General features: G+C 34.5%; 1 protein-coding gene across 6 annotated transcripts in view; it reads right to left on the bottom strand.

Annotated features, from left to right (window-relative positions):
• LRRIQ1 (leucine rich repeats and IQ motif containing 1) overlaps positions 1-27491 on the bottom strand; it is a 197776-nt gene that overhangs the window by 87347 nt on the left and 82938 nt on the right. For all 6 annotated transcript variants that reach the window (XM_029204164.1, XM_029204163.1, XM_029204165.1 and 3 more), the window contains 4 exons: positions 26924-27100; positions 24572-25021; positions 21684-21894; positions 15512-15631 (listed from right to left, as the gene is read on the bottom strand). In XM_029204164.1, coding sequence (XP_029059997.1) covers positions 15512-15631; positions 21684-21894; positions 24572-25021; positions 26924-27100 — 958 coding nt within the window. The remainder of the gene's footprint in view (positions 1-15511; positions 15632-21683; positions 21895-24571; positions 25022-26923; positions 27101-27491) is intronic.

Genomic DNA, 27491 nt, shown 5'->3' with positions numbered 1-27491 from the left:
GTTGATTCCAGAGCCACTGTCTCTTGGAAATTTCTAGAGACATAAATAGAAGGTTTAATATAAAATGCTAAAGATACTTTCAGTAATTACATAATCTCAACCAAAAATGTTACCAAGACTACTGATTTATATGAGTTCAAGCTTATTAATATCAACTATATTTGGCAGTACCTAGTATGTTGAGGAAAAAAATCTCAAAATGTCAGGAGGAATTGGCCAAGATTATAAATATACTACTGTTTAAAAAAATGTATATTAATATATCATGCTTACTACTGGACATTTATACAAATTTCAATTATTGCTTAAGAAAACCTTCTGTTAACTTACAACTGAGAATTGGGAAAGCTTTCTGTTTATTAGAAGACTATTATCAAATTTACTTACACATTAAAAATAAACTTGAACTTAGATAAATTTGTAACTGTGTACTCACAATTGAACATTTGAACAGATAAACATATATTTGACTTTTTATCAGAGAAGAAATTATTATCCTATAATCCAACTTTGAGAGACTAGGAAATAAGGCTATCAGAAGAGCCGGGAATAACATTCATGTTTATTTGCATATGTATGTACAAAATTTTTCATACCAACTAATATAACCCTTTCATTTGACATATGAAACTAGAATCAGATTTGCTGTAAGCCACAAGTTAGTTAGAGTTGAACAGGTCTTAGAAATTCTAAAAGCCATGTGTTGGTCTCATTTTTATTCTTCACCATCCCCAACTCTGAGCCCTAATACTTTTCTCCTCTTCTACCCAAGCTGCCTCATGCCATTTTCAAAAGAATTCTTTCTAACACTTCTTGATAACTTTTGTAGCACCTCAGAATCCTTACAGTTTGGAAATCTGGCCCATTATGAATCTCAAATCTCACCTTCTAAACCCTCTCCTCCATTCTCAACTTTTGAAACGTCTTCAGGTTATCTATCAGCTAAGTTTGGCCATATAACTGTGGCCCTTGAAATTTGTCTGTATAAGTTTTCAGTTTTCTGAACCATTGGAGCCTGACAGTTATGTGCCTTTTATCACAAAAGGTACTCAACAATAGTCTGACTTCACCACTCTCACTTCCTTCTGTCCACATACCTAAATAAGGCAATTTGATCAGTTAATGTGGCTGCCCCCAGAAAGGGATCATACTCTTGCAGCTACTTCCTAGGTAATGATTATGAAAAAATACATGGAGGATAATACAGTCCTATTTTGACAACTCTGGATTCTCTCCTGATCATTCCTGGGCATGAAACATATTTCCTTTCCCTAATAGGATGTCTCAGGCCAGCGTGATTGACACATCCTCAGGGTGCAGCCTGGATGTTTTCCCCACTCCCATTCTCAGTCATCCTATGGGGCAGACAGATGCCACCTGGAAGGTGTCCTGGTCATAGATCACCTTCAAACATTTAAGGAAACACCATTATGGTCCTGGAAAGCATTCAAGTCAGCTTCAATTCACTGGCCAGGGTTGTTTTAGATGGCAGAACTACCTTCAACTTCCTCCTTGCGGGCCCCAAAAGAGTCTGTAATAGCTAATACTTCCAGCTGTAACTGGATTAAAGCCTCAAGTCTAGTGGGAAGGTCAATACAGAAACTTAAAGAGGAAACGCCTGGGGTATTGATAGTATCCTTCATTAAATGCATCATGAGGATAACCTAATGGATTTTGTCCTAGCCCCTGTCAGATTATTCAGAGTAGCCACTGGAGTGGGTACTTGTGGGAAAATTTGCCATGTACACATGAAGGGTACATATTGTTGGGAGATAATTTTCCATAGGTCTCTAACATTTCTTCATGACTTATGATATCTTTTGTTCTGGACTATCTTTCCAAGGATGTTAATATAGCTAACAGACTTGGAAGATATAGTCTTTGAGTGATTCCTTCTGGAGCAGAAGGCAAAATTTGTTTGCTGTCTGGTATAAGAAAATAACTATTTCCCCTGGAGCATAGGATGAACAGGTTTGCTAGCAGCCTTTTATAAAATATAGGGTTTCCTAAGCTTCCAGATTCCTAAGGGGGAATTCCTGCCTATGGAACCTGGGGGCAAAGGGAATACATAAAAACATGAGGCTTCTGCTGCCTGATGTGACAAGTAATAAATGTCTCATTTCTTCTGCCAGCATCCATGAAAGTGTGGCAGCCTAACTTGTTAGACTGCATGCAGGATACAATCTCAGATCCCTCACATTTCTTGGCACTTAAAAAATTAAGGTAAACTATGCTTAATAAAAACTAAAACAAATTGACCTTCGTTATCATTGTCCCCTTGATTAACCATCTGTAAAATGAAAACACATTTCAGAGAGGCAACAAACCAATATAAAGACTTCATGGCAGATTGATCCGGGCTTTTTGTTTGAGGCTAATTTATTAAGACCATTTTATATTTACTTCTTTTATAGCTGAAAATATTCAAATATATTTCTGACATCTCCTAAACTAGGGGCCATGTTATATCTGTCAATGTACCTACCCTAGCACCAAGTACAGTACCTACCATACTGTAAACATTCAGTATTTGTTGGCTGGGAAGGAAAATATAAGTTTGAATACATGTATATCACTACAACTCTCTTGTGATAAATCTTAAAGAAAAGTATAGACTATACCAAAGGCAACTATTGTTATGACCTAAATAAGTGATAAAAGGGAAGTCCTGGTTAGATATGTCTTACAGTTGTAAAGATGAAAATAAGAGAAAGAAAGAACAAAAAATATAGGGACACTTTTGTAATTTGATTATGTCATCTGAAGTTGTAAGATGATTTTAAAATGAAGTGATGGCCATAAAAAAGGGAGTAAAAAATATGTCAAAGGAAGGCAAAGTAATAATACCTTCTTAATTGATATTTAGTTTTAATTCTTAGCTCCCCTAAACTAAAATCTCTGTATTACAAACAAATTCATCCATTTAAAACAAATAATACATTTAACTCCCTTGCTCAAAACCCAATAATAATGTTCTATCACATTTGAAATAAAATTCAAAGTTCTTGACTTCATATCACAGGCTTTATGTGAACTGTTCCCTGACCATTCCTCTGTTTCTTCCCTATCTCTGGCTATTCTCCACAACTAATCAGTTCTACTTACTGTAAATATTCTGTTTCTTTAATATACTAAAAAAGTTCCTGTTTCAAGGCTTCCATACTTGCCCTCCACTTAGCCCAGCACCATATTACCCAATGGCTATCCCTTCACTTTATTTTCACATCTCTATAAAAATATTTCACCTCATATAGGCCTCCCATGATAGTCCAATCAGATTCTATGCTCTATCTCTTAACCTTCCTTATAAAAATTTTTATAGCAATTTTCAATATCTTCTAGTATTCTGTATATTTATATATTTATTCACTGTCTGTCACCTTAAGTGAATGTAAGGTCACTGAGGTCAGAGATTTTATCTCTTTTGTTCACTGTGGTGAGAACAATGTCTGAAACACTTAAAATAATCACTGACTTGAAATATTTATAAACATTTCATTTTGGACATTTTATTCTGGTATAGCTTTAATTAGAATTAAGATTCGCCTGGGAACAACTATAAATATTGGAATAAAAAAGGAGCTGAGGGCTTCCCTGGTGGCGCAGTGGTTGAGAGTCTGCCTGCCGATGCAGGGGGCAAGGGTTCGTGCCCCAGTCCGGGAATATCCCACATGCCGCGGAGCGGCTGGGCCCATGAGCCATGGTCGCTGAGCCTGCGCGTCTGGAACCTGTGCTCTGCAACGGGAGAGGCCACAACAGTGAGAGGCCCACATATCCCAAAAAAAAAAAAGGAGCTAAAGGTAAAGGTGCTCAAGAACAATTGAAGCAGTCAAGACTTAAAAAGCTAAGATCCCAGAGAGTATAGTCTCATGCAGATGTGAACCCTGTATTTCCTGCCACATTTTCCCTCAGGGAAATTCCCAATTTTATTAACAGGAAAGAGAAGCTAAGCAGAAATCTAAGGCCTACTTGTAGCAGTTTCACTGGAATGAAGAGACAGAGGTTAAAGTGTAGGGATGCCAAGGCAGTTAGGATTGAAGGACCAAGATCCCTGAGAGGAGAGAACCACCGAAATGTGAGCTCAAAGTCTTGTATAAAATAAACCCTTCATATGTTTGCAAATTCCAAGTAGCACGTGTGTTGGAGAGATACCTAGACTCAAAGTGCAATAGCAATAGCTGGTGTGCTAAAAAGCTAAAAAGAAATTTCTTTAGTCATTTGATGCTATGGAGAAAGGGATTAGAATTCAGGAAAAAACAAGGTGAAGGTAACCTGGTAAATATCCCATTCTCAGTTTAAACATTATATTGGCTCAACCCTAAGAGAAACCAGAAACAGACCAGCCCTAACAAAGCTTAAAAATAAGCCTCAAAAGGATCTCTGTCTATACAATATCTGCCTGTCAGAACAAAATTAAATCCTCTTTAGAGAAATAAAACATCTTCCAGTGCCTTTATACTTTTTACATATATGTCTGATACTTAATCAATGATTAAATGCTAATAAAGAGAATTGGCTGACTCAAAATATTGGGTTGGCCAAAAGGTTTGTTCGTTTTATTCCATAAGATGGCTCTAGTAGTGCTTAGCTGTCTTAACTTTATTCAAAACAATTTTGTTAGATTGTATTGTGACAGCTGTCATTTCAGCGTGCATTAAAGAAAAAAAAATCAAAATTGGTGAATTTTTGTGTAGCCATTTAATACTGAAGATGGAAAAAAAAGCAACATTTTTGGCATATTATGCTTTATTTAAAGAAAGGTAAAAACACAACTGAAATGCAAAAAAAGATTTGTGTAGTGTATGGAGAAGGTTTTGTGACTGATCAAATGTGTCAAAAGTGGTTTGTGAAGTTTTGTGCTGGAGATTTCTCCCTGGGTGATGCTCCATGGTTGGATAGACCAGTTAAGTTGATAGCAATCAAATCGAGACATTAATTGAGGACAATCAATGTTATACCACGTGAGAGATGGCCAACAAACTCAAAATATCCAAATCAAGCGTTTAAAATCATTTGCACCAGCTTGGTTATGTTAATAGCATTGATGTTTGGGTTCCATGTAAGTTAAATGAAAAAAAACCTTCTTGACCATTTTTCTGCATGCGATTCTCTACTTAAACTGGGCCATTTTTAAAACAAATTGTGTCAGGTGATGAAAAGTGGATACTGTATAATAATGTGGAAGGGAAGAGATTGTGGGGCATGCAAAATGAACTACCACCAACCACACCAAAGGCCGGTCTTCATCCAGAGACGGTGATGTTACGTATATGATGGGATTGGAAGGGAGTCTTCTATTATGAGCTCGTTTCAAAAAAAACCAGATGATTAATTCCAACAAGTACTACTCCCGATTAGACCAACTGGAAGCAGCACTCGACAAAAAGCCTCTGGAATTAGTCAACAGAAAATGCATAATCTTCCATCAGAATGATGTGAGACCACATATTTCTTTGAAGACCAGGCAAAAACTGTTACAGCTTGGCTGGGAAGTTCTGATTCATCTGCCATATTCACCAGACATTGCACCTTTGCATTTCTATTTATTTCAGTCTTTACAAAATTCTCTTAATGGAAAAAATTTTAATTCCCTGGAAGACTGTAAAAGGCACCTGGAACAGTTCTTTGCTCAAAAAGATAAAAAGTTTTGGGTAGATGGAATTATAAAGTTGCCTGAAAAATGGTAGAAGGTAGTAGAACAAAAGGGTGAATACGTTGTTCAATAAAGTTCTCGGTGAAAATGAAAAATGTGTCCTTTAGTTTTACTTAAAAACCGAAGGCACTTTTTGGTCAACCCAATACAAGAGATAAATTGTCAATAGAAATAAACCTACAAGTGATCCAGATGTTGCAATTAACCGAGAAAACTTTGAATATACCATACTCAGTATGTTCAAGAAAATACAGGAAATGATAGAAAACTTCAATATATAACTAGAATTTACAACAAATAATCAAGTAGAAATTCCAGAACTAAAAAACAGAATAACTGAAATTAGGAATTTAATAGATAGGCTAAAAATGATTAGATACAAGAGATGATTAGTGAACTACAAGATGGGTCAGTAGGAAACATGCAAATTAAAACACAGAAGTAAAAAAAGAAAACAATTCAGAAAGGAGTCTAAGAGACACATGAGAAATGGTAAGGGATTCTAACATATGTGTTTTTGGACCTACTTTACCTCAGAGAAGAGAGATAATGAAAAAGATTAAATATTTGAAATACCTCTGGCCAAGCAATTTCCAAAACTGATGAAAGACATAAACCACAGATTCAAGAAGCCACATAACCTCCCCCACTCCAAGCAGAGTACATACAAAGAAAACGACACCCATGCTGAAAAACAAATACAGGAAATAAACCTTAAAAGTAGTCTGGGGAGTAAGAGTTGGAAAGAAGTATCTTCAAAGAAGAAAAAATAAGACTTATTACTGACTTTTCAATAGAATCTATGAAAGCCAGAAGATAATAAATATGGCATCTTCAAACACCAAAAGCCTACCTGGAATTCTATATCTAAAGAAGATATCCTTCAAAGTTTTAAGTGAAAGAAATTTTCAAGCAATCAAAAACTGACCTGAACTAAAATATATATTAAAGAAAGTCCTTAAGGTCAAAGAAAATGATGGAACATTAATAATGCAGGAAGGAATGAAGTGCATAGAAAGAGGTAACCATAAATTAACAAGCTAATGTGAGAAAAAAAGGAAAAACAAAAATACCTGATTAAAGGGAAAAAAAGGTAAAAAGAAGCAGAAAAGGAACACAGAACTAACAGGACAAATGGAACACAAACAGAAAGATGATATATATAAACCTAATTATACTCTCAATTGAAATAAATTTAAAGTCTGAATATATTAATAAAAAATCAAAATGGAATATAAAAGTAAGCAAAATCCAACTGTATACTCGTATAAGAGTCACAGTTTCAATATAAAAGCAACAGAGATGTTTAATGGGAATGGTTAAGAAAACATATATTATAAAATTACCAGTCAAAAGAAAGTTGCTGTAAGTATGAAAATATCAGAGGGAATGGCCAATAAGGCAATTAGTTAAAGAGGGAAATTAGAGTTAAAGAGTGAAATTTTACCATTATAAAAGTGTCAGTAATACAGTGACTTAACTATTCTAAACATGTATACCCTAATAACATATCCTCAAAGTATGAGGCCAAATTTGACAGAACTAAAAACTGATTTAGAGAAACCCACAATCTTAAGAAGAAATTTTAGCATTCTTCTGTCAATAACTGATAGAAACCTCCCCAAATCACTAAAAATAAGGATTCTTTTAAACACAATTAACAAGCTTGAAGTAACTGAGATTTTAGTAGCCATAACACCTGCAAAATGCACATTCCTTTCAAGTGCACATGGAATATTATCCCAAATAGATTATGTGCTAAGACAAATTTTTAAGAAACAAATAACATCAATCTTACATCAAACTCTTCCAATCTTACATCAAACATAGGAAACACTTCCTAATCAATTTAAAGGTCAACACAACCTTGATAACAAAATCTGAAGAGTTTTACAAGAAAGAAAATTTATGGGCACAGCTTCTTCTAGAATATAAATGCAAAAATCCTAACCAAAATATTAGCAGATCAAATTCAGAGATATATAAAAAGATAATGTATTATAGTTAAGTTGGTTTATTCTAGGAATACAAGGTTTAATTTTTAAAAATCAATGTTATAGGTATAAAAAGTATCTGATAAAATCCAAATCATATATAGAATCATCAACATCATCATATTAAACTTTTAGAAAGGTAAGAAGATACTAAGGAGGGTAACTCAATCAAATATAGAGTTTCTACAAGAAACATGTATTAAACATCTGACTTCATCATGGAAAGCTTTCAGCCTGAGACCAGGAGCTAGCAAAAGATGCCTGCTAAAATCACCATTATTTAACATTTTACTGAAGGTAGTAGTCAGGACAATAAAGCAAGAAAAATAAATAAAAGGCACAAGAAAAAAAATCTCTGCTCTTATGGGCAGAGATCTTAAGTGGCTTAAATAAATGAGATATTCTATGTTCATGAATTTAAAAATGTAATATTCTAAAAATATCAGTTCTCCCAAATTGATTTACAGATTTCTTGCAATCTTAGAGAAAATACTAACATTCATTGTGCAAATTGACAGGATGGTTCTAAAATTCGTACATTAATGAAATGGATCAACGGTAGCAATAGCAGTTCTTTCTTGAAGAAGAACAAAGTTGGAGCTCTTATTAGACTAGATAATAAAATTTATTATAAATTATACAGAAATTGAAGTAGTGATATAAGAATAAACAACAGAATGATGAGAAAAATTAAGAGAACCCACGCACAGAGTTTCCTGAATTTAAATAAAGGCCTCCACTGTAATCCATTGTGAAAAGTATGGTCTAACAAACAAATGGTTGTGGGTCAACAAAATAACCAAATGTGTATGTTTGGAGGGAAATTGACCCCTTATTCACACTGCAGGCAAAATTTAACTCCAGATGCACCACAGATTTAAATGCTGAAAGTTAAGATAATAAAGTTTCTAGAATATGTTAATGACCTGAGTAAGCAAAGATATCTTATATGTCACAACTAAAAACTTTTGTTTTTAATTTAAAACAGAAATATTCTGTCCATCAAACTAAACCATAAAGAGAGAAAAAAAGGGAAACCCCAGAATTTAGAGAATATATTTGCACGGGAAAACAGAGAGGTATTTAGATTATATAGAGCACTCCTACAAGCCAATAAGAAAAGAGATGTACAACCCTACATAAAAATGCACAAACGACCAGTCCCTCTCATCAGGAAACTTACACAAACCTCTTAGATGGCCTCATCCACCAGAGGGCAGACAGCATAAGCAAGAAGAACTACAATCCTGAAACCTGTGGAACAAAGACCACATTCACAGAAAGATAGACAAGATGAAAAGGCAGGGGGCTATGTACTAGATTAAGGAACAAAATAAAACCCCAGATAAACAACATAATGAAGTGGAGATAGGCAACCTTCTAGAAAAAGAATTCAAAATAATGATAGTGAAGATGATCCAGAACCTCGGAAAAAGAATGGAGGCAAGGATCAAGAAAATGTAAGAAATGTTTAACAAAGAACTAGAAGAATTAAAGAACAAACAAACAGAGATGAACAATACAATAAATGAAATGAAAACTACACTGGAAGGAATCAATAGCAGAATAACTGAGGTAGAAGAACGGAAAAGTGACCTGGAAGACAGAATGGTGAAATTCACTGCTGCGGAACAAAATAAAGAAAAAAGAATGAAAAGAAATGCAGACAGCCTAAGAGACCTCTGGGACAACATTAAACACAACTACATTCACATTATAGGGGTCCCAGAAGAAGAGAGAGAGAAAGGACCAGAGAAAATATTTGAAGAGATTACAGTCGAAACCCCCCCGAACATGGGAAAGGAAAGAGCCACCCAAGTCCAGGAAGCGCAGCGAGTTCCATACAGAATAAAACCAAGGAGAAACACACCGAGACACACAGTAATCAAATTGGCAAAAATTAAAGCCAAAGAAAAATTATTGAAAGCAGCAAAGGAAAAATGAAAAATAACATACAAGGGAACTCCCATAAGGTTAACAGCTGATTTCTCAGCAGAAACTCTACAAGCCAGAAGGGAGTGGCATGATATACTTAAAGTGATGAAAGGGAGGAACGTACAAACAAGATTACTCTACCCAGCAAGGATCTCATTCAGATTCAATGGAGAAATTAAAAGCTTTACAGACAAGCAAAAGCTAAGAGAATTCAGCACCACCAAACCAGCTCTACAACAAATGCTAAAGGAATTTATCTAAGTGGGAAAAACAGGAGAAGAAAAGGACCTACAAAAAAACCCCATAACAATTAAGAAAATGGTCATAGGAACATACATATCGATAATTACCTTAAACGTGAATGGATTAAATGCTCCAACCAAAAGACACACATTTGCTGAATGGATACAAAAACAAGACCCATCTATATGCTGTCTACAAGAGACCCACTTCAGACCTAGGGACACATACAGACTGACAGTCAGGGGATGGAAAAAGATATTCCATGCAAATGGAAATCAAAAGAAAGCTGGAGTAGCAATACTCATATCAGAGAAAATAGACTTTAAGATAAAGAATGTTACAAAAGACAAGGAAGGACACTACATAATGATCAAGGGACCAATCCAAGATGAAGATATAACAATTATAAATATATATGCACCCAACAAAGGAGCACCTCAATACATAAGACAACTGCTAACAGCTATAAAAGAGGAAATCGACAGTAACACAATAATAGTGGTGGACTTTAACACCTCACTTACCCCAATGGACAGATCATCCAAAATGAAAATAAATAAGGAAACAGAAGCTTTAAATGACACAATAGACCAGATAGATTTAATTGATATTTATAGAACATTCCATCCAAAAACAGCAGATTACACTTTCTTCTCAAGTGCGCACGGAACATTCTCCAGGATAGATCATATCTTGGGTCACTTATCAAGCCTCAGTAAATTTAAGAAAATCGAAATCATATCAAGCATCTTTTCCGACCACAACGCTATGAGATTAGAACTCAATTACAGGGGAAAAAACGTAAAAAACACAAACACAAGGAGGCTAAACAATACGTTACTAAATAATCAAGAGATCACTGAAGAAATCAAAGAGGAAATCAAAACATATGTAGAGACAAATGAAAATGAAAACATGACGATCCAAAACCTATGAGATGCAGCAAAAGCAGTCCTAAGAGGGAAATTTAGAGCTATACAAACCTACCTCAATAAACAAGAAAAACTTCAAATAAACAATCTAACCTTACACCTAATGGAATTAGTGAAAGAAGAAAAAACAAAACCCAAAGTTAGCAGAAGGAAAGAAATCATAAAGATCAGAGCAGAAATAAATGAAATAGAAACAAAGAAAACAATAGCAAAGATCAATAAAACTAAAAGCTGGTTCTTTGAGAAGATAAACAATAATTGATAAACCATTAGCCAGACTCATGAAGAAAAAGAGTGAGAGGACTCAAATCAAAATTAGAAATGAAAAAGGAGAAGTTACAACAGACACCACAGAAATACAAAGCATCCTATGAGACTACTACAAGCAACTCTAAGCTAATAAAATGGACAACTTGGAAGAAATGGACAAATGCTTAGAAAGGTATAAACTTCCAAGACTGAACCAGGAAGGAATAGAAAATATGAACAGACCAATCACAAATAATGAAATTGAAACTGTGATGAAAAATCTTCCAACAAACAAAAGTCCAAGACCAGATGGCTTCACAGGTACATTCTATCAAACATTTAGAGAACAGCTAACACCCATCCTTCTCAAACTCTTCCAAAAAACTGCAGAGGAAGGAACACTCCCAAACTCATTCTATGAGGCCACCATCACCCTGATACCAAAACCAGACAAGAAACTACAAAAAAAGAAAATTACATACCAATATCACTGATGAATATAGATGCAAAAATCCTCAACAAAATACTAGCAAACAGAATCCAGCAACACATTAAAAGGATCATACACCATGATCAAGTGGGATTTATCCCAGGGATGCAAGGATTCTTCAATATATACCAATCAACGTGATACACCATATTAACAAATTGAAGAATAAAAACCATACGATCATCTCAATAGATGCAGAAAAAGCTTTTGACAAAATTCAACACCCATTTATGATAAAAACTCTCCAGAAAGTGGGCATAGAGGGGACCTACCTCAACATAATAAAGGCCATACATGACAAACCAACAGCAAACATCATTCTCAATGGTGAAAAAGTGAAAGCGTTTCCTCTAAGATCAGGAACAAGACAAGGATGTGCACTCTCACCACTATTATTCAACATAGTTTTGGAAGTCCTAGCCATGGCAATCAGAGAAGATAAAGAAATAAAAGGAATACAAACTGGAAAAGAAGTAGTAAAACTGTCACTCTTTGCAGACGACATGATACTATACATAGAGAATCCTAAAGATGCCACCAGAAAACTACTAGAGCTAAACAATGAATTTGGTTGCAGGATACAAAATTAATGCATAGAAATCTCTTGCATTCCTATACAGTAATGATGAAAAATCTGAAGGAGAAATTAAGGAAACACTCCCATTTACCACTGCAACAAAAAGAATGAAATATCTAGGAATAAACCTACCTAGGGAGACAAAAGACCTGTATGCAGAAAACTATAAAACACTGACGAAAGAAATTAAAGATGATACCAACAGATGGAGAGATATACCATGTTCTTGGACTGGAAGAATCAATATTGTGAAATTAACTATACTACCCAAAGCAATCTACAGATTCAATGCAATGCCTATCAAATTACCAATGGCATTTTTTACAGAAGTAGAACAAAAAAATCTTAAAATTTGGAGACACAAAAGACCCCGAATAGCCAAAGCAGTCTTCAGGGGAAAAAAATGGAGTGGGAGGAATCAGACTCCCTGACTTCAGACTATACTACAAAGCTACAGTAATCAAGACAATATGGTACTGGCACAAAAACAGAAACATAGATTATTGTAACAAGAAAGCCCAGAGATAAACCCATGCACCTATGGTCAACTAATCTATGACAAAGGAGGCAAGGATATACAATGGAGAAAAGACAGTCTCTTCAATAAGTGGTGCTGGGAGAACTGGACAGCTACATGTAAAAGAATGGAATTAGAACACTCCCTAACACCATACACAAAAATAAACTCAACATTGATTAGACATCTAAATGTAAGACCAGACACTATAAAATTCTTAGAGGAAAACTTAGGAAGAACACTCTTTGACATAAATCACAGCAAGATCTTTTTTGATCCACCTCCTAGATTAATGGAAATAAAAACAAAAATAAACAAATGGGACCTAATGAAACTTAAAAGCTTTTGCACAGCAAAGGAAACCATAAACAAGACGAAAAGACAGCCCTCAGAATGGGAGAAAATATTTGCAAATGAATCAACGGACAAAGGATTAATCTCCAAAATATATAAACAGCTCATACAGCTGAATATTAAAGAAGCAAACAACCCAATCCAAATATGGGCAGAAGACCTAAGTAGACATTTCTCCAAAGAAGACATACAGATGGTCAAGAAGCACATGAAAAGCTGCTCAACATCACTAATTATTAGAGAAATGCAAATCAAAACTACAATGAGGAATCACCTCACACCAGTTCGAATGGGGATCATCAAAAAATCTACAAAGAAGAAATGCTGGAGAGGGTGTGAAGAAAAGGGAACCCTCTTGCACTGTTGGTGGGAATGTAAACTGATACAGCCGCTATGGAGAACAGTATGGAGGTTCCTTAAAAAACTAAACATAGAATTACCATATGACCCAACAATCCCACTACTGGGCATATACCCAGAGAAAACTGTAATTCAAAAAGAGTCATGCACTCCTATGTTCATTGCAGCACTACTTACAATAGCCACGACATGGAAACAACCTAAATGCCCATCGACAGATGAATGGATAAAGAAGACATGGTACATATATATGATGGAGTGTTACTCAGCCATTAAAAGGAATGAAATTGAGTCATTTGTAGAGATGTGGATGAATCTAGAGATTGTCATACAGAATGAAGTAAGTCAGAAAGAGAAAAACAAGTATCGTATATTAACGCATATATGTGGAACCTAGAAAAATGGTACAGATGAACCAGTTTGCAGGGCAGAATTTGAGACAGAGATGCAGAGAACAAACGTATGGACCCCAAGGGGGGAAAGTGGTGGGAGAGGGGGACGGGGGTGGTGGTGTGATGAATTGGGCAGTTGGAATTGACATGTATACACTGATGTGTATAAAATTGATGACTAATAAGAACCTGCTGCATAAAAAAATAAATAAAATTAAAGTTTAAAAGGAAGCACAAACACTTGATCATGTCATAAAAGTAGATATCCAAATGGCCAGTAAGCATATGAAAACGTATTCAACATTATTAGTTATGAGAGAAATGGAAATTAAAACAACTAGATACCAGTACAAACCTACTGGATTGGGGGATAAAAAAGACATGAAAATACAAAGTGTTGGTGAGGATAAATCTCCTCTGAAACTCTCATATCCTGCTGATAGGACTGTAAATTGATACAATCACTTTGGAATACTGTTAGGCGCTAGCTACTAAATATAGGTTAATGTTATGACTGAGAAATTCAGTTCCCAAAAGAAATGTGAACATGCACATCAAAAAGCATGTACAAGAATGTTCATAGCTGGCCCTCCCTGGTGGCGCAGTGGTTAAGAATCCACCTGCCAATGCAGGGGACACGGGTTTGATCCCTGGTCTGGGAAGATCCGACATGCCTCAGAGCAACTATGCCCTTGCACCACAATGACTGAGGCTGCACTCTAGAGCCTGTGAGCCACAACTACCTGAGGCCACGTGCTGCAACTACTGAAGCCTGCACACCTAGAGCCTGTGCTCTGCGACGAGAAGCCACCGCAGTGAGAAGCCCACGCACCACAGCAAAGAGTAGCTCCCACTTGACGCAACTAGAGAAAACCCGCGCACAGCAACGAAGACACAACGCAGCCAAAAATAAATAAATAAATAAATTTATTAAAAAAAAAAAATGTTCATAGCGTCTTTAGTCATAATAGGCAACACTAGAAATAACTCAGTGACAAATAATCCACCAAAAGTAGAACAGACTTTTAAAAATTGGTATATTCAAATCATAGATTAAAAGTAGTATATTGAAAAGAATTGTATATATACAGCTACATTAACCACATAGGTATATCTCACAGACATAATATTACATGAAAAAAGAGTACATACTGGATGATTCCACTTATTTGGAAGTTCAGAAATAGGCAAAACTAATCTATGATGATGGAGGTATGAATACTATGAAGGCACGAGAAGTCTTCTGGGGATAGTCATATGTCCTCTACCTTAATCTTAGTGGTAGTTATGTGGGTTTAACTGTCTAGAGAAGAGGAAACAGAATAAGCAAGACTAAGGACGTAAAAGGTACAGTAAGAAGGTGCTCAATGTGGTTAGAGCATGTGGATGCCACAGGTGGGAAGTGGTAAATATGTCTGTAGAGTTTGCTGTCTTATTGTTGAATACTTGAATAACAATTTAAGGAGGCTGTCCTCATTTTGCTAGGCCACAAAGAGCTACTAAAATTTGTTGAACAGGGCATAAATAAGCTCAGAGTTATATTTAATGAAGAATAATTGATAAAACATTGTGTAAATCTGGTTGAAGAATACACAAGAATTCTTGTAAATATTCCATGACCACATTTACACACTGTACAAGCTTGTATCATAAATGAAGATGTTAAAAAATTAAAAGCATACTTTTTCAAGTGCAACTTGAAAAAAATCTATAACACAGTGTTAAAAGGATGAAAACCTTAGAAAAAGGTTTAGCTCCAAAATAGTATCTAAAATATTTTAAGACCAATATCTATATGTTGTAGTTGGCACTTACTTCATCAAATGTAAAATCTTCTAAATCTATTTCTTCGTATTCTTCTTCAGATTCTTCATTCTTAATAGCCTCTAGAGCTGTTGTCAGTTTCTTTCGCAAAAGAAAGCCCTTCCAAACTGCCTAAACAAAAATTTAAAGCATGTTATACAAGGTTATAGATCAAACTCCAAACCAGATTCTCTGTGTTATCCCATTAGGAAGATAAAACATCTTAGACCTTAGTTTAATGGCTCAATAATCTGTTTTTTGAACTTTATGTGACATTTAAAACCGGAAGATAAATTAAATGACTGCTTGTGTCTAAAGCTCTGAATCTCAGGAGATTTTCCTTGTGGTAAGCAGAAAAGAATCTTTAAAACTCCCTCAACTGCACATGTAGGTCAACCAATCAATTATCTGACAATTCCTCCGGGACCCATTCTAAATTAAGTAGAAAGAGATACAGAGGAAAACCAATTTTGCTAATTTTCAAATGATTATGTATAAAATAGACTAACACTCATTTAGGAAAACTTCAACATATATAAATGGCCATATTAGAGACTTAGTATCCTGGTCCATAACAATTAACTAATTTCATCTTTAAATAAACCAAGCACATAATAATAGAATTAAAAACATTCCGATTCCTCAATAATCTTGGAGGAATATTGGAGCTTTCCTAACTATGGTTCCAAGAACACTGGAGTTTTTAAAAAATTAGTATCTGTATACACTGCTAGGGAGTAAGCTCCAGGATATATAGTAAGTGTAAAACACAGGTAGAAATGTGTATTTCATGCCTCCATTTATCTATGAAAATCCATATAAAATATATAATAAACAATATACATTATATAAAATTATATATTTAAATATATGTGGTTGCTAATATTTACAAAGTGAAAGCATAAAATTAATTTTAAAAATTATTACCTATAGAGATAGAAAACAGTAGAAGCCAGATGTCTCTGAATATACACCTTGCTTAGATTTGATTTTGGAACTGTGCACATGCTTAATAAAATTGTAAAACAAATAAATATGAAAAGAAACTCCCCCCAAAAATGTAAAAATATATTTTGTGCTACAGGCATAACCACACAGAAGGTATTTAAAGTGACTTTAAAATAGATTTATTTGACTACATTCCTAGTGAAATACAATCAAAAGATAAATTTAACTACAAAAGTTATCTTAAATATGTTTTAGTAACCATACTGCAAGCAATAATACTGGTATTGTTATTCTGAAAAATATATATATTGAGAAGAGAAATATACAAACATATAATGGTCAGAACATATATGACAATAGAAGTCACACGCAATCTGTCAATCAGCCTAGGAAGCCAAACCACAACCTCTGCAACAATTAGCCAAGAATGGTTAAGACTTGGTCAATGACTGCTAGCTTCTCTATTTTTTGTCCCTACTTCTAACTCAGGACCAATTGGACCAACCAGAGATAGGCAAATATGCTTCCCAAACCAATCACATAAGATGCCCCACTTCTAATTGGGCATGTGTGTGTGTGTGTACGTGTGTGGTGCACACATGCACATACATAGTGGAAACAATCAAGGGCTGCACAAATGAGAAAAAAACAGACTATAGCAAGGGAGTCAGCCACCATCACTTGCCTTTGGCATAGACTCAAAGGCAGGGAAGGGAGTAGGATAAATGTATATACATTTATATACAGTGATGAACACATGATTGTCACATACTAGACACACATTAAATATTATTTTCCCAATTTCCTTGTCCCTTTGTTTTTAACAATTCTATTTACTTCTTAGTTTATCAAATAAGAAAAGTGTGATATTAAACATCACATAAAGTTCAAAAACTATAACTAAATTTTAACCAGTTTTGTCTCTAAAAATGATTTTCAGTATAGAAATAGTATTCCATTATTTTGTAACTTGCTATGAATAAATAACTTCCCAAGAGAGTTCAAAACTCTTTCTGAGGAGAAAGGATGTCAATATGAATCAAGAACTTGAGCAGTATTAAATGGTAGAAACAGAAGAGAGGACATCTTTGTGTGATGAGGAACATTATTAAAAGTATTGCCTGAGAAAGTGGCCTTCCTCTTTTTAACTTACCCATTATGGAGAGTACCGTCAAAGAGTACCATAATAAAGCTCTTTGCCCGCTTTATTAGTCTCATGTAGCTGGGTTGTTATTATAGACCTGGGTATGTCATGTACTGTGGGTGAGTGGCATATGCAAGCTAGCTACCTTAGAGGAAAACAAACTATTTTTCTTTTCCCCCTTTTGTCTTGGTTTGTTTGGGCTGCAATAACAAAAATACCATAGACTTGGTGGCTTAAACAACAAACGTTTATTTCTCCCAGTTCTGGAGGAGGCTAAGGAGTCTAAGACCAAGTCATTGACAGATTTATTGTCTGGTGAGAGCAAGGTTCCTGGTTCATAGATGGCTGTCTTCTCACTGTGTACTCACATGGTAGAAGGAACTAGAGAGCTCTCAGGGGTCTCTTCTATAAGGGCACTAATCCCATTCATGGGGGCTCCACCATCATGACATATTCACCTCCAAAAGGCCACACCTCCAAATATCATCACATTGGGGATTAAGTTTCAACTTATGAATGTTGTGGAGAACATAAACATTCAGTCAATAGCACCCTTCATTTTGGAATTTTTTTTAAAACTCCTTTCTTTTTTGATTCCTTTATCCAGTATTTATGCTCCCTTGGTTCCTTGCTACCTTTCAAAATGCTTTCTCTCTACATGGCAAATGGGCCTGTGACTTATTCCTGCTAGGGATGTACCCTTCATATCCTTTCTTCCCCAACCCTGTCCTAACAAGGTTCTAAACATCAGTTATCCCTCCTCCACCCCACCCCCCTTTTTCTTACACCAGTGTAATTATAAGATATCAAGATTAGGTGCAGACCTAGGGAAAAGAGAGTATAAAGGGAATTCTTTAATACAGACCTTCAACGACAAGAGCAAAAGGACTGACTCATCATGGCTCACAATGGATCCAGCCTAACTTATCAGGGATACGACTTCTGCAAAGCTCTAAACTGTAATACACAGTATATATTTTTCTGGTGTGACATGTATAGACACCTCCCTCATGAATCTGTGTAGGGTCAGGAATTAAAGTCCCAGCCACCTCTGTTCAGTTTATGGGAAATACAGGTAATATAAATGTGTAGTAAGTAATGTTCAGATTCTTCTTCTAAGTTATTTATTCATGTCAAGGTTTCAATTTTTCTCCCAGCCATCCATCTATGATTAATTCCTCTTTCTCACACATTCAAATCAATTCCCTGGTCAGAGTCCTACCTATATTAGACATATCCGACATCTTTTTCTTCTCTAACTACCATCAACTCCCAATCCCAGAACATACTCATACCATACACTTGTTTCTTGCTAAAATTGTTCACACATCTCTGCCCATGTTTCTCCTATATTCTCTTAATATTCTAGTCCTTACAGTAGTCTAGCTGTACTAAAACTTATTATTCCAGGAATATGAAATCCTATGTTCTTTTATTCCTACTATCTTTTTTACCTGGAATTCCATTCTCTTACATATTTACATTGAGCCCTATTTCTCAAGCTGTATCTTATATCCTTAATATTAGTTAGGGTAAGCTAAGCGCTATAAAAATATATCCAGAAATGTACAATAATTCAAAACTAATTTATTTCACGATCACATAACAAGCATTGAGAGTGAAAACAAGACAACTGGTGTCAGTTTAACATAAAGTGATTCAGATATCCAGGCTTTGCAACTCTGCAATCCCAAGAGACAGCATCCAAGGATGCCCTAAAAGCTGTCTTCACTTCAGCCAACCAGAAAGGGAAAAGAATATGAAAGAATGTTTGTGGGAGGTTTTATGGGCCAGACATGAAGTGGTACACATATTTTTCATTTACTCAGAAAAAAGGGCCATACTAAAAAGTGCAAGGAAAGCTGGAATATCTAGGCTGGCAGTATGCTAGGAAGAGGAGAATGTGGGTTTTGGTGAGCACAGAGCAGTCTCCACCACATCCTTCATAAAATCTTCATTTCGCTCCTTCTAAAGCCTGGGCTCTTTCTACCATATCATGCTGTGCTCTCCAGGATGGTTAGACAGTCTAGAAGTCATATTTTTAAGATGAATAGTTTAAGAAACTAGATTGTACTCAGGAGAAGAGAAAATGAAGTTGAGTTGACTTCAATGATTTTAAGTATAATACCATGATGTACCTCAGAAGAGACTTGTTCTAAGTTGCAAAGAAAGGCTGAATTATGCTTACATTTGTTACAGAGACAAACTTAACAAAAGGACATTCAACAGATATATGTCACTGAGCTAGACTATTTCATAAAGTAATGAACTTCTCTTTATTGAATAGAATGAAGCAAAAGTTTAATATCTATTTACCATCAATGCTGAAAAATGTATTGCTCATCCACTCATGACAGGAGGAAGTTTGGACTGCATGACATTTTCATTCCTCATGCAGCAGAACAGTACTTTGAGACAGTAACTGAGGTTCCTTTCTTTTCCTCAGTTTCCTTGAATCCATTGACCTCCCTCCACTCCCAACCCATTCAGGCATCAGTAACAGCTTTGTCTATGTATTGCCCTTAGGAATAGAGTCCAGACAAATTAAGTCAACTGAAATACTAAATATATTCATTAGAACCATAGCAAAGATAATTCTCTTGAAAAACTATGGCTTTAATAACAAAACCCAGAAACTTAATTTTAAGGCTATTTTTCCAGTTGCTTATGCCAATACCTTATAGGCATCCCTGACTCCTCTCTGTCTTTCAAAGACCACATCCCCATGTACTAATATCATCAGGTCTACCTTCAAAGTATATACATATACCCTCAAGATAAATCAACATATATTTGGGAATGTGATTTTCTTACCACTTCTTCTGCAATACTCTGGTCCATGCTACCAAAATCTACACTTTGGATTACTGCAATAGCCTCCCAATTTTGCTGCTCCTACTACTGCCTTCCTATATTATAATCACAACATAAAGGAAACTTGGTCATGTGAGTCCTTTGCTCAGATTCCTGTAATATCTTCCCATGTCATTCAGAGTAAAAGCCAAAGTCTTTACAATGATTTAGGATTTATAAGTCCTACTCTTCTCCCCTTCACCCCTCTTCAGTCACACTGTTTCTTACTGCTCTATAAACACTGTGGGTATGCTCCTAAATCAGTGCCTTTGAATCTGATATTCCTCTGCCTGGAATATTCTTCCCCGAGATACCCAATGGCTTATCTCCTGCTGCAATGTCACCTTTCCTGGTCTTCCACATCCATCCTGTCTAAAATGATTAATTTTCCTTAGATACCCCTATCCCGCTTTTCCTGATTTATTTTTCCCCTTAGTACTTATCGCAATCTAACATACTTACCTTATTTATCTGCACATCCCAACATGTAAGCTAGTAAAATTTTTGTGCCAAGTAATAGTTACTAAATGAATGAATAAAGGGAAACACTACAGTTTTTTTTAGTTACTATCATTCAATTCAGGTGTAGTACCATGAATTTCCAGACTTTATTTTATGTATGTATTTAACCCACCAGGACATAAACTCCATGAGGGAAGAGATCTTGCATGCTTTGTTCCTAGTTAAATTTCTTGAACCTAAAATAGTGCTTGACAAACAGTACGTTCTAAAAATTATTTGATCAGTGAATAAATAAAAGGATAAATGTGATCAGATTGAACTTCATTTTGAAATCTGATCTTGGTGAGGTTCTGAATTTTTATGTTAAATGGATATTTGAAGGACTTTAACAATTATTTTAGTAGATTTTTAAACATGCTTCTAGAAATAGCTATAGATTAGGCCAAGAGAGACCTGCTTTGACTAATCAAATGTTAGCATATGTGGCAAATGCCACATCTGAGCAGAAGTTTTAATATGATTGTGTGGTTCAGCTTGACCCTCAGTCATAAGAACAGTATTTAGAAATTATAGACTACTCCTTAAGCCTAGATACTCAGCAGAAGCAAAGCCAACCTGCGGCTAACCGGCAGCCTACATGTCACGTGAATAAGAAATAAATCCATGTATTTGTAAATGGCTAAGATTCAGGGATTGCCTGTTATACAGAATAACCCAGTGAAAGATAACTAATACATCTCTCATAATTAATTATTTCACCCAAAGATTAAAAGTAACCTGAATAAGAATAGCAGCCTTCTCCCTCTGTTCTTGGATGTTCACAGTATTTTTTATTTCTTCTTTCTTTAAAATAATTTGGTTTTCAATGCAGGAATTTGACTGGGATGTCAGGGGTCCTATTGCAGCAGGACGTAGCTTTATAGAGAAATGAATCTGTCTGCGCACAGTGTAACCACGCCAGCATGCCTGAATTACCATAGCTGCCATACTATTAAGAGGAGAAAAAAAAAAATTTTTAGTACCCATAAATATACAGTTGTAGTTAAGAGGTCCTCATAAGATATATTTATTTGTAAACATAGACTATATAAAGTATTATTTAAAAATAAGACCCGTTCTTTTGTTTAACTATAGTCATAGAAGTAAAAATAATACGGAAACCTTAAAATCTGAAGGAGAGAAATGGGCCAGTAACTTAGAGAGGGGATATGAGTACTAGGGATTTTTGTTTCTTTTAAGGAGGAAGATATTATCGAGATTTTGTATGATAGCAAGGATGCTGAACCAGTAGAAAGGGGGGAAAATGATGATGCAAAAGGGGGAAAAATATAGGAGTCAGTTGGCAAGAGAGGATGGGATCCTGTTCACAGCAGAGAGACTAAGTTTGAGAGGAAGAAGAGCCCCCCTTCTCTCTAAGAGAAAGGACCCATCAGGTCGGCTAGCTTCACTTTCCTATCTGCCCATGGACAAATACTTAAATCATTCTCTTATAAGCCCAGTAGTAAATGCTAACATTTTTTCCAGCCTACATCTATTTACCAATTTCTGGCACTGAATCGATCAACACTGTGTTTTCCCCACATCCCCATAAGCTGCCCAGCAACATTACCAAAATTTGAATAATAATGTACACTGATTGTAAGTGGGTTCTCAGCTTGCTTAATCATTTAATTCTTCATCATTGGATATGTTTTCCTTTCCCACATAGATTATTGCAGAAATATTATCAAGGTACAAGGTATAGTCAAAGTGCTAACTACTGGCTTAATTGTTCTTCAAATCTTTGGGTTTAGTTTTAAAAGGCATATCAAGGAGAAGTGATTCATGTATATTCACCTTTTCCAGGCTCCCTTGAAAAAGTTTTCAATAATTTTATAATTGCCAAGCCCAAAGAAATTTTTTCATTCCTCATACTAGTGAGTTTAAGGCAAAATGGAATTAAGTGATAAACTGCCAGACATCACCTTATATATATTTTTTCTCATAGAAATATATTTGTGGGAAATTAGAAAGGAATGATGTAACCATTTTCTATTGTTATTAATACTGTCATCATCATCATCATCATTTTACCTAAAGCTTGTGGAAGCCTTCAATCTATTTTGCTATGAATTGAAGTTAGTGGATAAATTTTTTTTCTGGCTTAAGATAATCTACTCGTACTCCTTATAGGAAAAAAAATCATGCTTCAACAAATCATTTCCTCCTCCTAGGGTAAATAGAACTTAATAAACTTTGCTATGGAATTAATTCACATTTGGTCATTCAACCATTAATTCATTCCTTCATCTTTTGAACAAAACTGAGTTAAAGAATTTGAAAAAGAATAGATATATGTATAACTGAATCACTTTGCTGTACACCTGAAACTAACACAACATTTTAAATCAACTATGCTCCAATATAAAATAAAAAATTTTTTTAAAAAATCAAAAAAGAGTTAAGGAATTTAAGACACTATAATATGTATTTGGGTGATAAAGAAAAAGATCTGAAAACATATTTGCAATGCATAGCTGGTAAAGAATGAAAGGTCTGTAAGAAAACACATTTAACCTGAGACATACTAAATACATACAAGTTTCACTGACTGTAACTGTGAATTTCTTGTAAAGCTGACCAGTCATTTAGTGCTTGAATTCCTCAGCTCACTAATAGCAAAATTTCCCGCGGAAGAAAATAAAAAGGTAGATGAGGGATATTTTCCTCAGTGACACTAACAACAGGACGTTTTCCACCATGCAGAAAGCCGGGAGAGCAGGTAAAGAAGCTGACTTTAGGGCTTCCTAAATATAAGGTGCTCTCCATATTGGGAAAAGCAGCTCATATTACTACTATCATCATCATCATCTTTTATCTAGTAAAAATAATGATGATAAAAATACCCTTAGCACAGGAACACGTGTAAATTATGCTCAGGAAACGCCTACACAGCTGACAGTGAATCTTCCTGAAACACTGAATGGCAAGGTTCAGCAAGTGGGTATACATTTTCTTTTCCTTTTATTCTTTAGGTCTTTGGTTTGTCTATATTTTCAGTTCCTCATCCTTCCTTATTATTATCATTTGGCTATTTTATTTATCATGAATTAAAAAGTTCTAAATGTTGTTTATCTGAAATTTCAGTAGGAAATGTCTGGAGTATTTAGAGCTAACGAGATTCAAATAGGCAATGTCTAGGGTACCCTGGCTAATACTATCCCAAAATATACCAATGTACCCTGGCATGCTGAATATTTTAAGCTCAAGGAATTTGAGAAAAGGCATGTGCAGGAAGGACTTTCTGACTTTCCCTGGAAGCATGTCATAAGACCCTCATGTGAGAGGTCTTTATAGTATTTTAAGAATAATGGGATTATTTTATTTCTTCTTAAAAATTCATTTTAATTATTTAGAGATTAGAAGGCAGAAAAAATAATTTCACAGTTACTCATTTTAAATTAAATAATACTAGTTAATTAAATCAGAACCTGCCAAATTTCAACCAAATTGATCTGCACTGTAATTAATAATTTGTGCATATCATAAAAACATAAGGGAATTAACAGGAAATATAATAGTGATTGAAATCCTTTACCAAATTATTATTTGGTAACAATGACTAAGATTATCCATAAAAAGTAATAAAATACAACTGTAAAAGAAAAATGATCTATAAATCTTACATTTTTTCATGATGTTCAGTATTCTGGCAGTTCTTCAATAGAGACCTTGTCATTACTGTTTCCATGAATGGTATTCTTTTGGTGAGGAAACTGCTTGCCTTGCTGTCTTCTCTTTTCTGGCCTACTATTTTTTCCTGATTTCTTCCTTTAGTATCTTCACATAAGGAGGGGCTGGTTAGTGAGGAATGACTAGAGCCAGAGTCCATCCATTTCTCAGAAATACCTGGTGAGTCCAGTTTATGTTCATTTGCATAAGAGTAAAGGACTCTATTTTGCAGTATGCTGTCACTGTTTGTAGGAGGCAAATGATTTTTCTGGGCTTCTGATTCTTCTCTCTTGGTGATACTTACATCCCCATGTTCATGTGCATATCGACAATCATTACTAAGTGTCATCAATTTCTTGAAATAATGGCAGAGATTTTCTGCAGCATCCAACGTGAATATATTTCTGAGCAAATAAATAATGAGGATGTTTAATAAGAAGAATTATATCAGCAAATATGAACACTTATACAGGTTTTGAAAATATCCCTGTGTGGCCTGACATATTAAATTTTACTACAAAATTCATTAAAAACTTATTTCTGATTGTTTATATAAAAATTTATCTTATTTCTCACAAAATGTGAAAATATTTGTTTACTTAATTTCAATCCATTAATCCAGACAAAACGTCTGGAAGTTTTAGAATTTTTATCCTAGGTACCTTTGGTACAAATAAGCATGAGAAATGATGGCTGACTAAATTTGGAGAAGTTACTTATGAAACAAGTTAAAAGTACTTTGTACATTGACTTTTGCCATGCAAAATATTTGTATTGGGCTTTTAAACATATAAGTTATATCATGGGAAAGTTTTTATTCCCATTTTTCTCTGGAAAAAAAATCCATTGCAAAGAGAATTCAAATACTTTAAGACGTAAATGCTTGTGATTCTCTTGAACAGTTGTTGGATTTAGCTATACCAAACAAAATGAAAGTTATAATTATTTCCTAAAATATAGAGATAGACACCTCATATGTTTACAAATGTAGACATTAGCCTAGGTTCTTCCAATACATTTTGATATTTTGTATTTCATTCATTTTGTTGGTGAATAATGCAGAAAAGGTTCAGTTCAATATTGGATGTCAACTGTTTATGGTTAAGTGTTGAATTCACCACCATTTATGATCAAACATAAAAAATACAGTCTATTTCCAATTCTCAAGTAAAACTTTCATTGTAATAACAATAAATTCTCCCAAAGAATTGTAAATCTAAATTTCAACATAAGGGGTGTCAAGAGTCACCTTTACATAAAAATTGTAGATTACTATACATACACAAGAAGATATCAGTTTAGATTTACAAAAAGATAAATGTAAATAACCTTAGTTTTTGCTAAAAGTAAACATTATCTATAAGAATTGGAATTATTTTTAAAGCTGTGAGATTTACTTATAATATGAATAGGCTATATTTAAAAAAATTTAAATAGAAAAACCAACTCTTACATAGTATGAGCATGTACGAAAGTACAAATAGCAAAAGTTTAATATGTAATTTAGTAATTAAATTTAGACATTTGGAAGCACATAACTGTTCCACTTATAATGCAGAATTATCATAAGTAAAATAATTTTCCTTTTTCATTTGTGTCTTTTTGGAGCAGTATAAATTAGGAAATACAGTTTTAAAAAGATCAATTGTAATTAATTCATAGTAATGCATTCAGAATTCAGGGTGGGGAATGGGAAGTTCTCTTTCTTTGATATATTTTTAGGACTCTGCTCTCAGCCTCTGTCCTCTGAATGTGTGCACATGTTGACTGCTTTTCTCCACTGTGCTCCCATAATACCTTAATACACAAATATATGTGAAATATGATTCCTTATATAATATACATAATAAATATCATATGTTTTATAAAACTTGCCTTGCTCCATTGTAACTATTTATTTAGCTAATTTTCTCTTAATGTAATCGTGAATTCTTTGAGGGTAAAGTGTAATATTTAGCTTATTATATGTCTTGCCCATCAATAATTGTTGAAAAATGTATGACTGATTAATTGAATGAACAGCTGAATGAATGTTTGCATCTTTTCTTGAAGCTATCCTCATGCTTTCATTTATTTTCATCTAATTTTAGCTTTTAAATTATATTCTAAATTATGTTCAAAATACATATTAATACATTTCAAATAATAAAAACTGATGCCCAGTTCTTTTCTAAAGAGACAATATCCCTAAAACACGCTGTACTAGTACAAAAGAGTAGCATTGTATTGATCAAAATAATTTTTAATCACATGTATAAATTGCATTATATCTTTCAATTATGACAAGGGGGAAATAACACTCTTACCTTTCTCCAGTATATTTTTTGGCTAGTAAGTTAAATTCTCTAATCTGGGACTGACAAAGTACCAGGAAACGCTCTAACTCTAGTTCATAGTGCTCTTCAGTGTGACTTTCTGAATAAGAGGTTAGCATTTCACCATTGAGGATTTTTACAGCAGGTAATATTTTAAGTAGAGAATCCCTATTGAAAACAGGAAAAAAATTAATAATTTTGAAAAGGAGAGTTTATATCTAAAATAACCATATGCCTATTACTTAAATAATATAAATACAGAGTATATCTCTGAAACTTATTGATTTTGTAGAGAAAATTATACTGTTAAATTTTTTAGAAAAAATTATTTTATCATGTCATGTACAAAGTTTTAGAGATCTTGACACACATTTAACCATTTTCTTCTTTTTTTCTTTAGAATTTTATTTTATTTATTTTTTTATACAGCAGGTTATTAGTTACCCATTTTATACATATGAGTGTATATATGTCAATCCCAGTCTCCCAATTCATCACACCACCACCACCACCCTCACCACTTTCCCCCCTTGGTGTCCACACGTTTGATCTCTGCATC

Source organism: Monodon monoceros, unplaced genomic scaffold, assembly GCF_005190385.1.
Source record: "Monodon monoceros isolate NGI ecotype Baffin Bay Population unplaced genomic scaffold, NGI_Narwhal_1 Super_Scaffold_6, whole genome shotgun sequence".
NCBI lineage: Eukaryota > Metazoa > Chordata > Mammalia > Artiodactyla > Monodontidae > Monodon > Monodon monoceros.
This window is presented reverse-complemented; position numbering and strand designations above follow the sequence as displayed.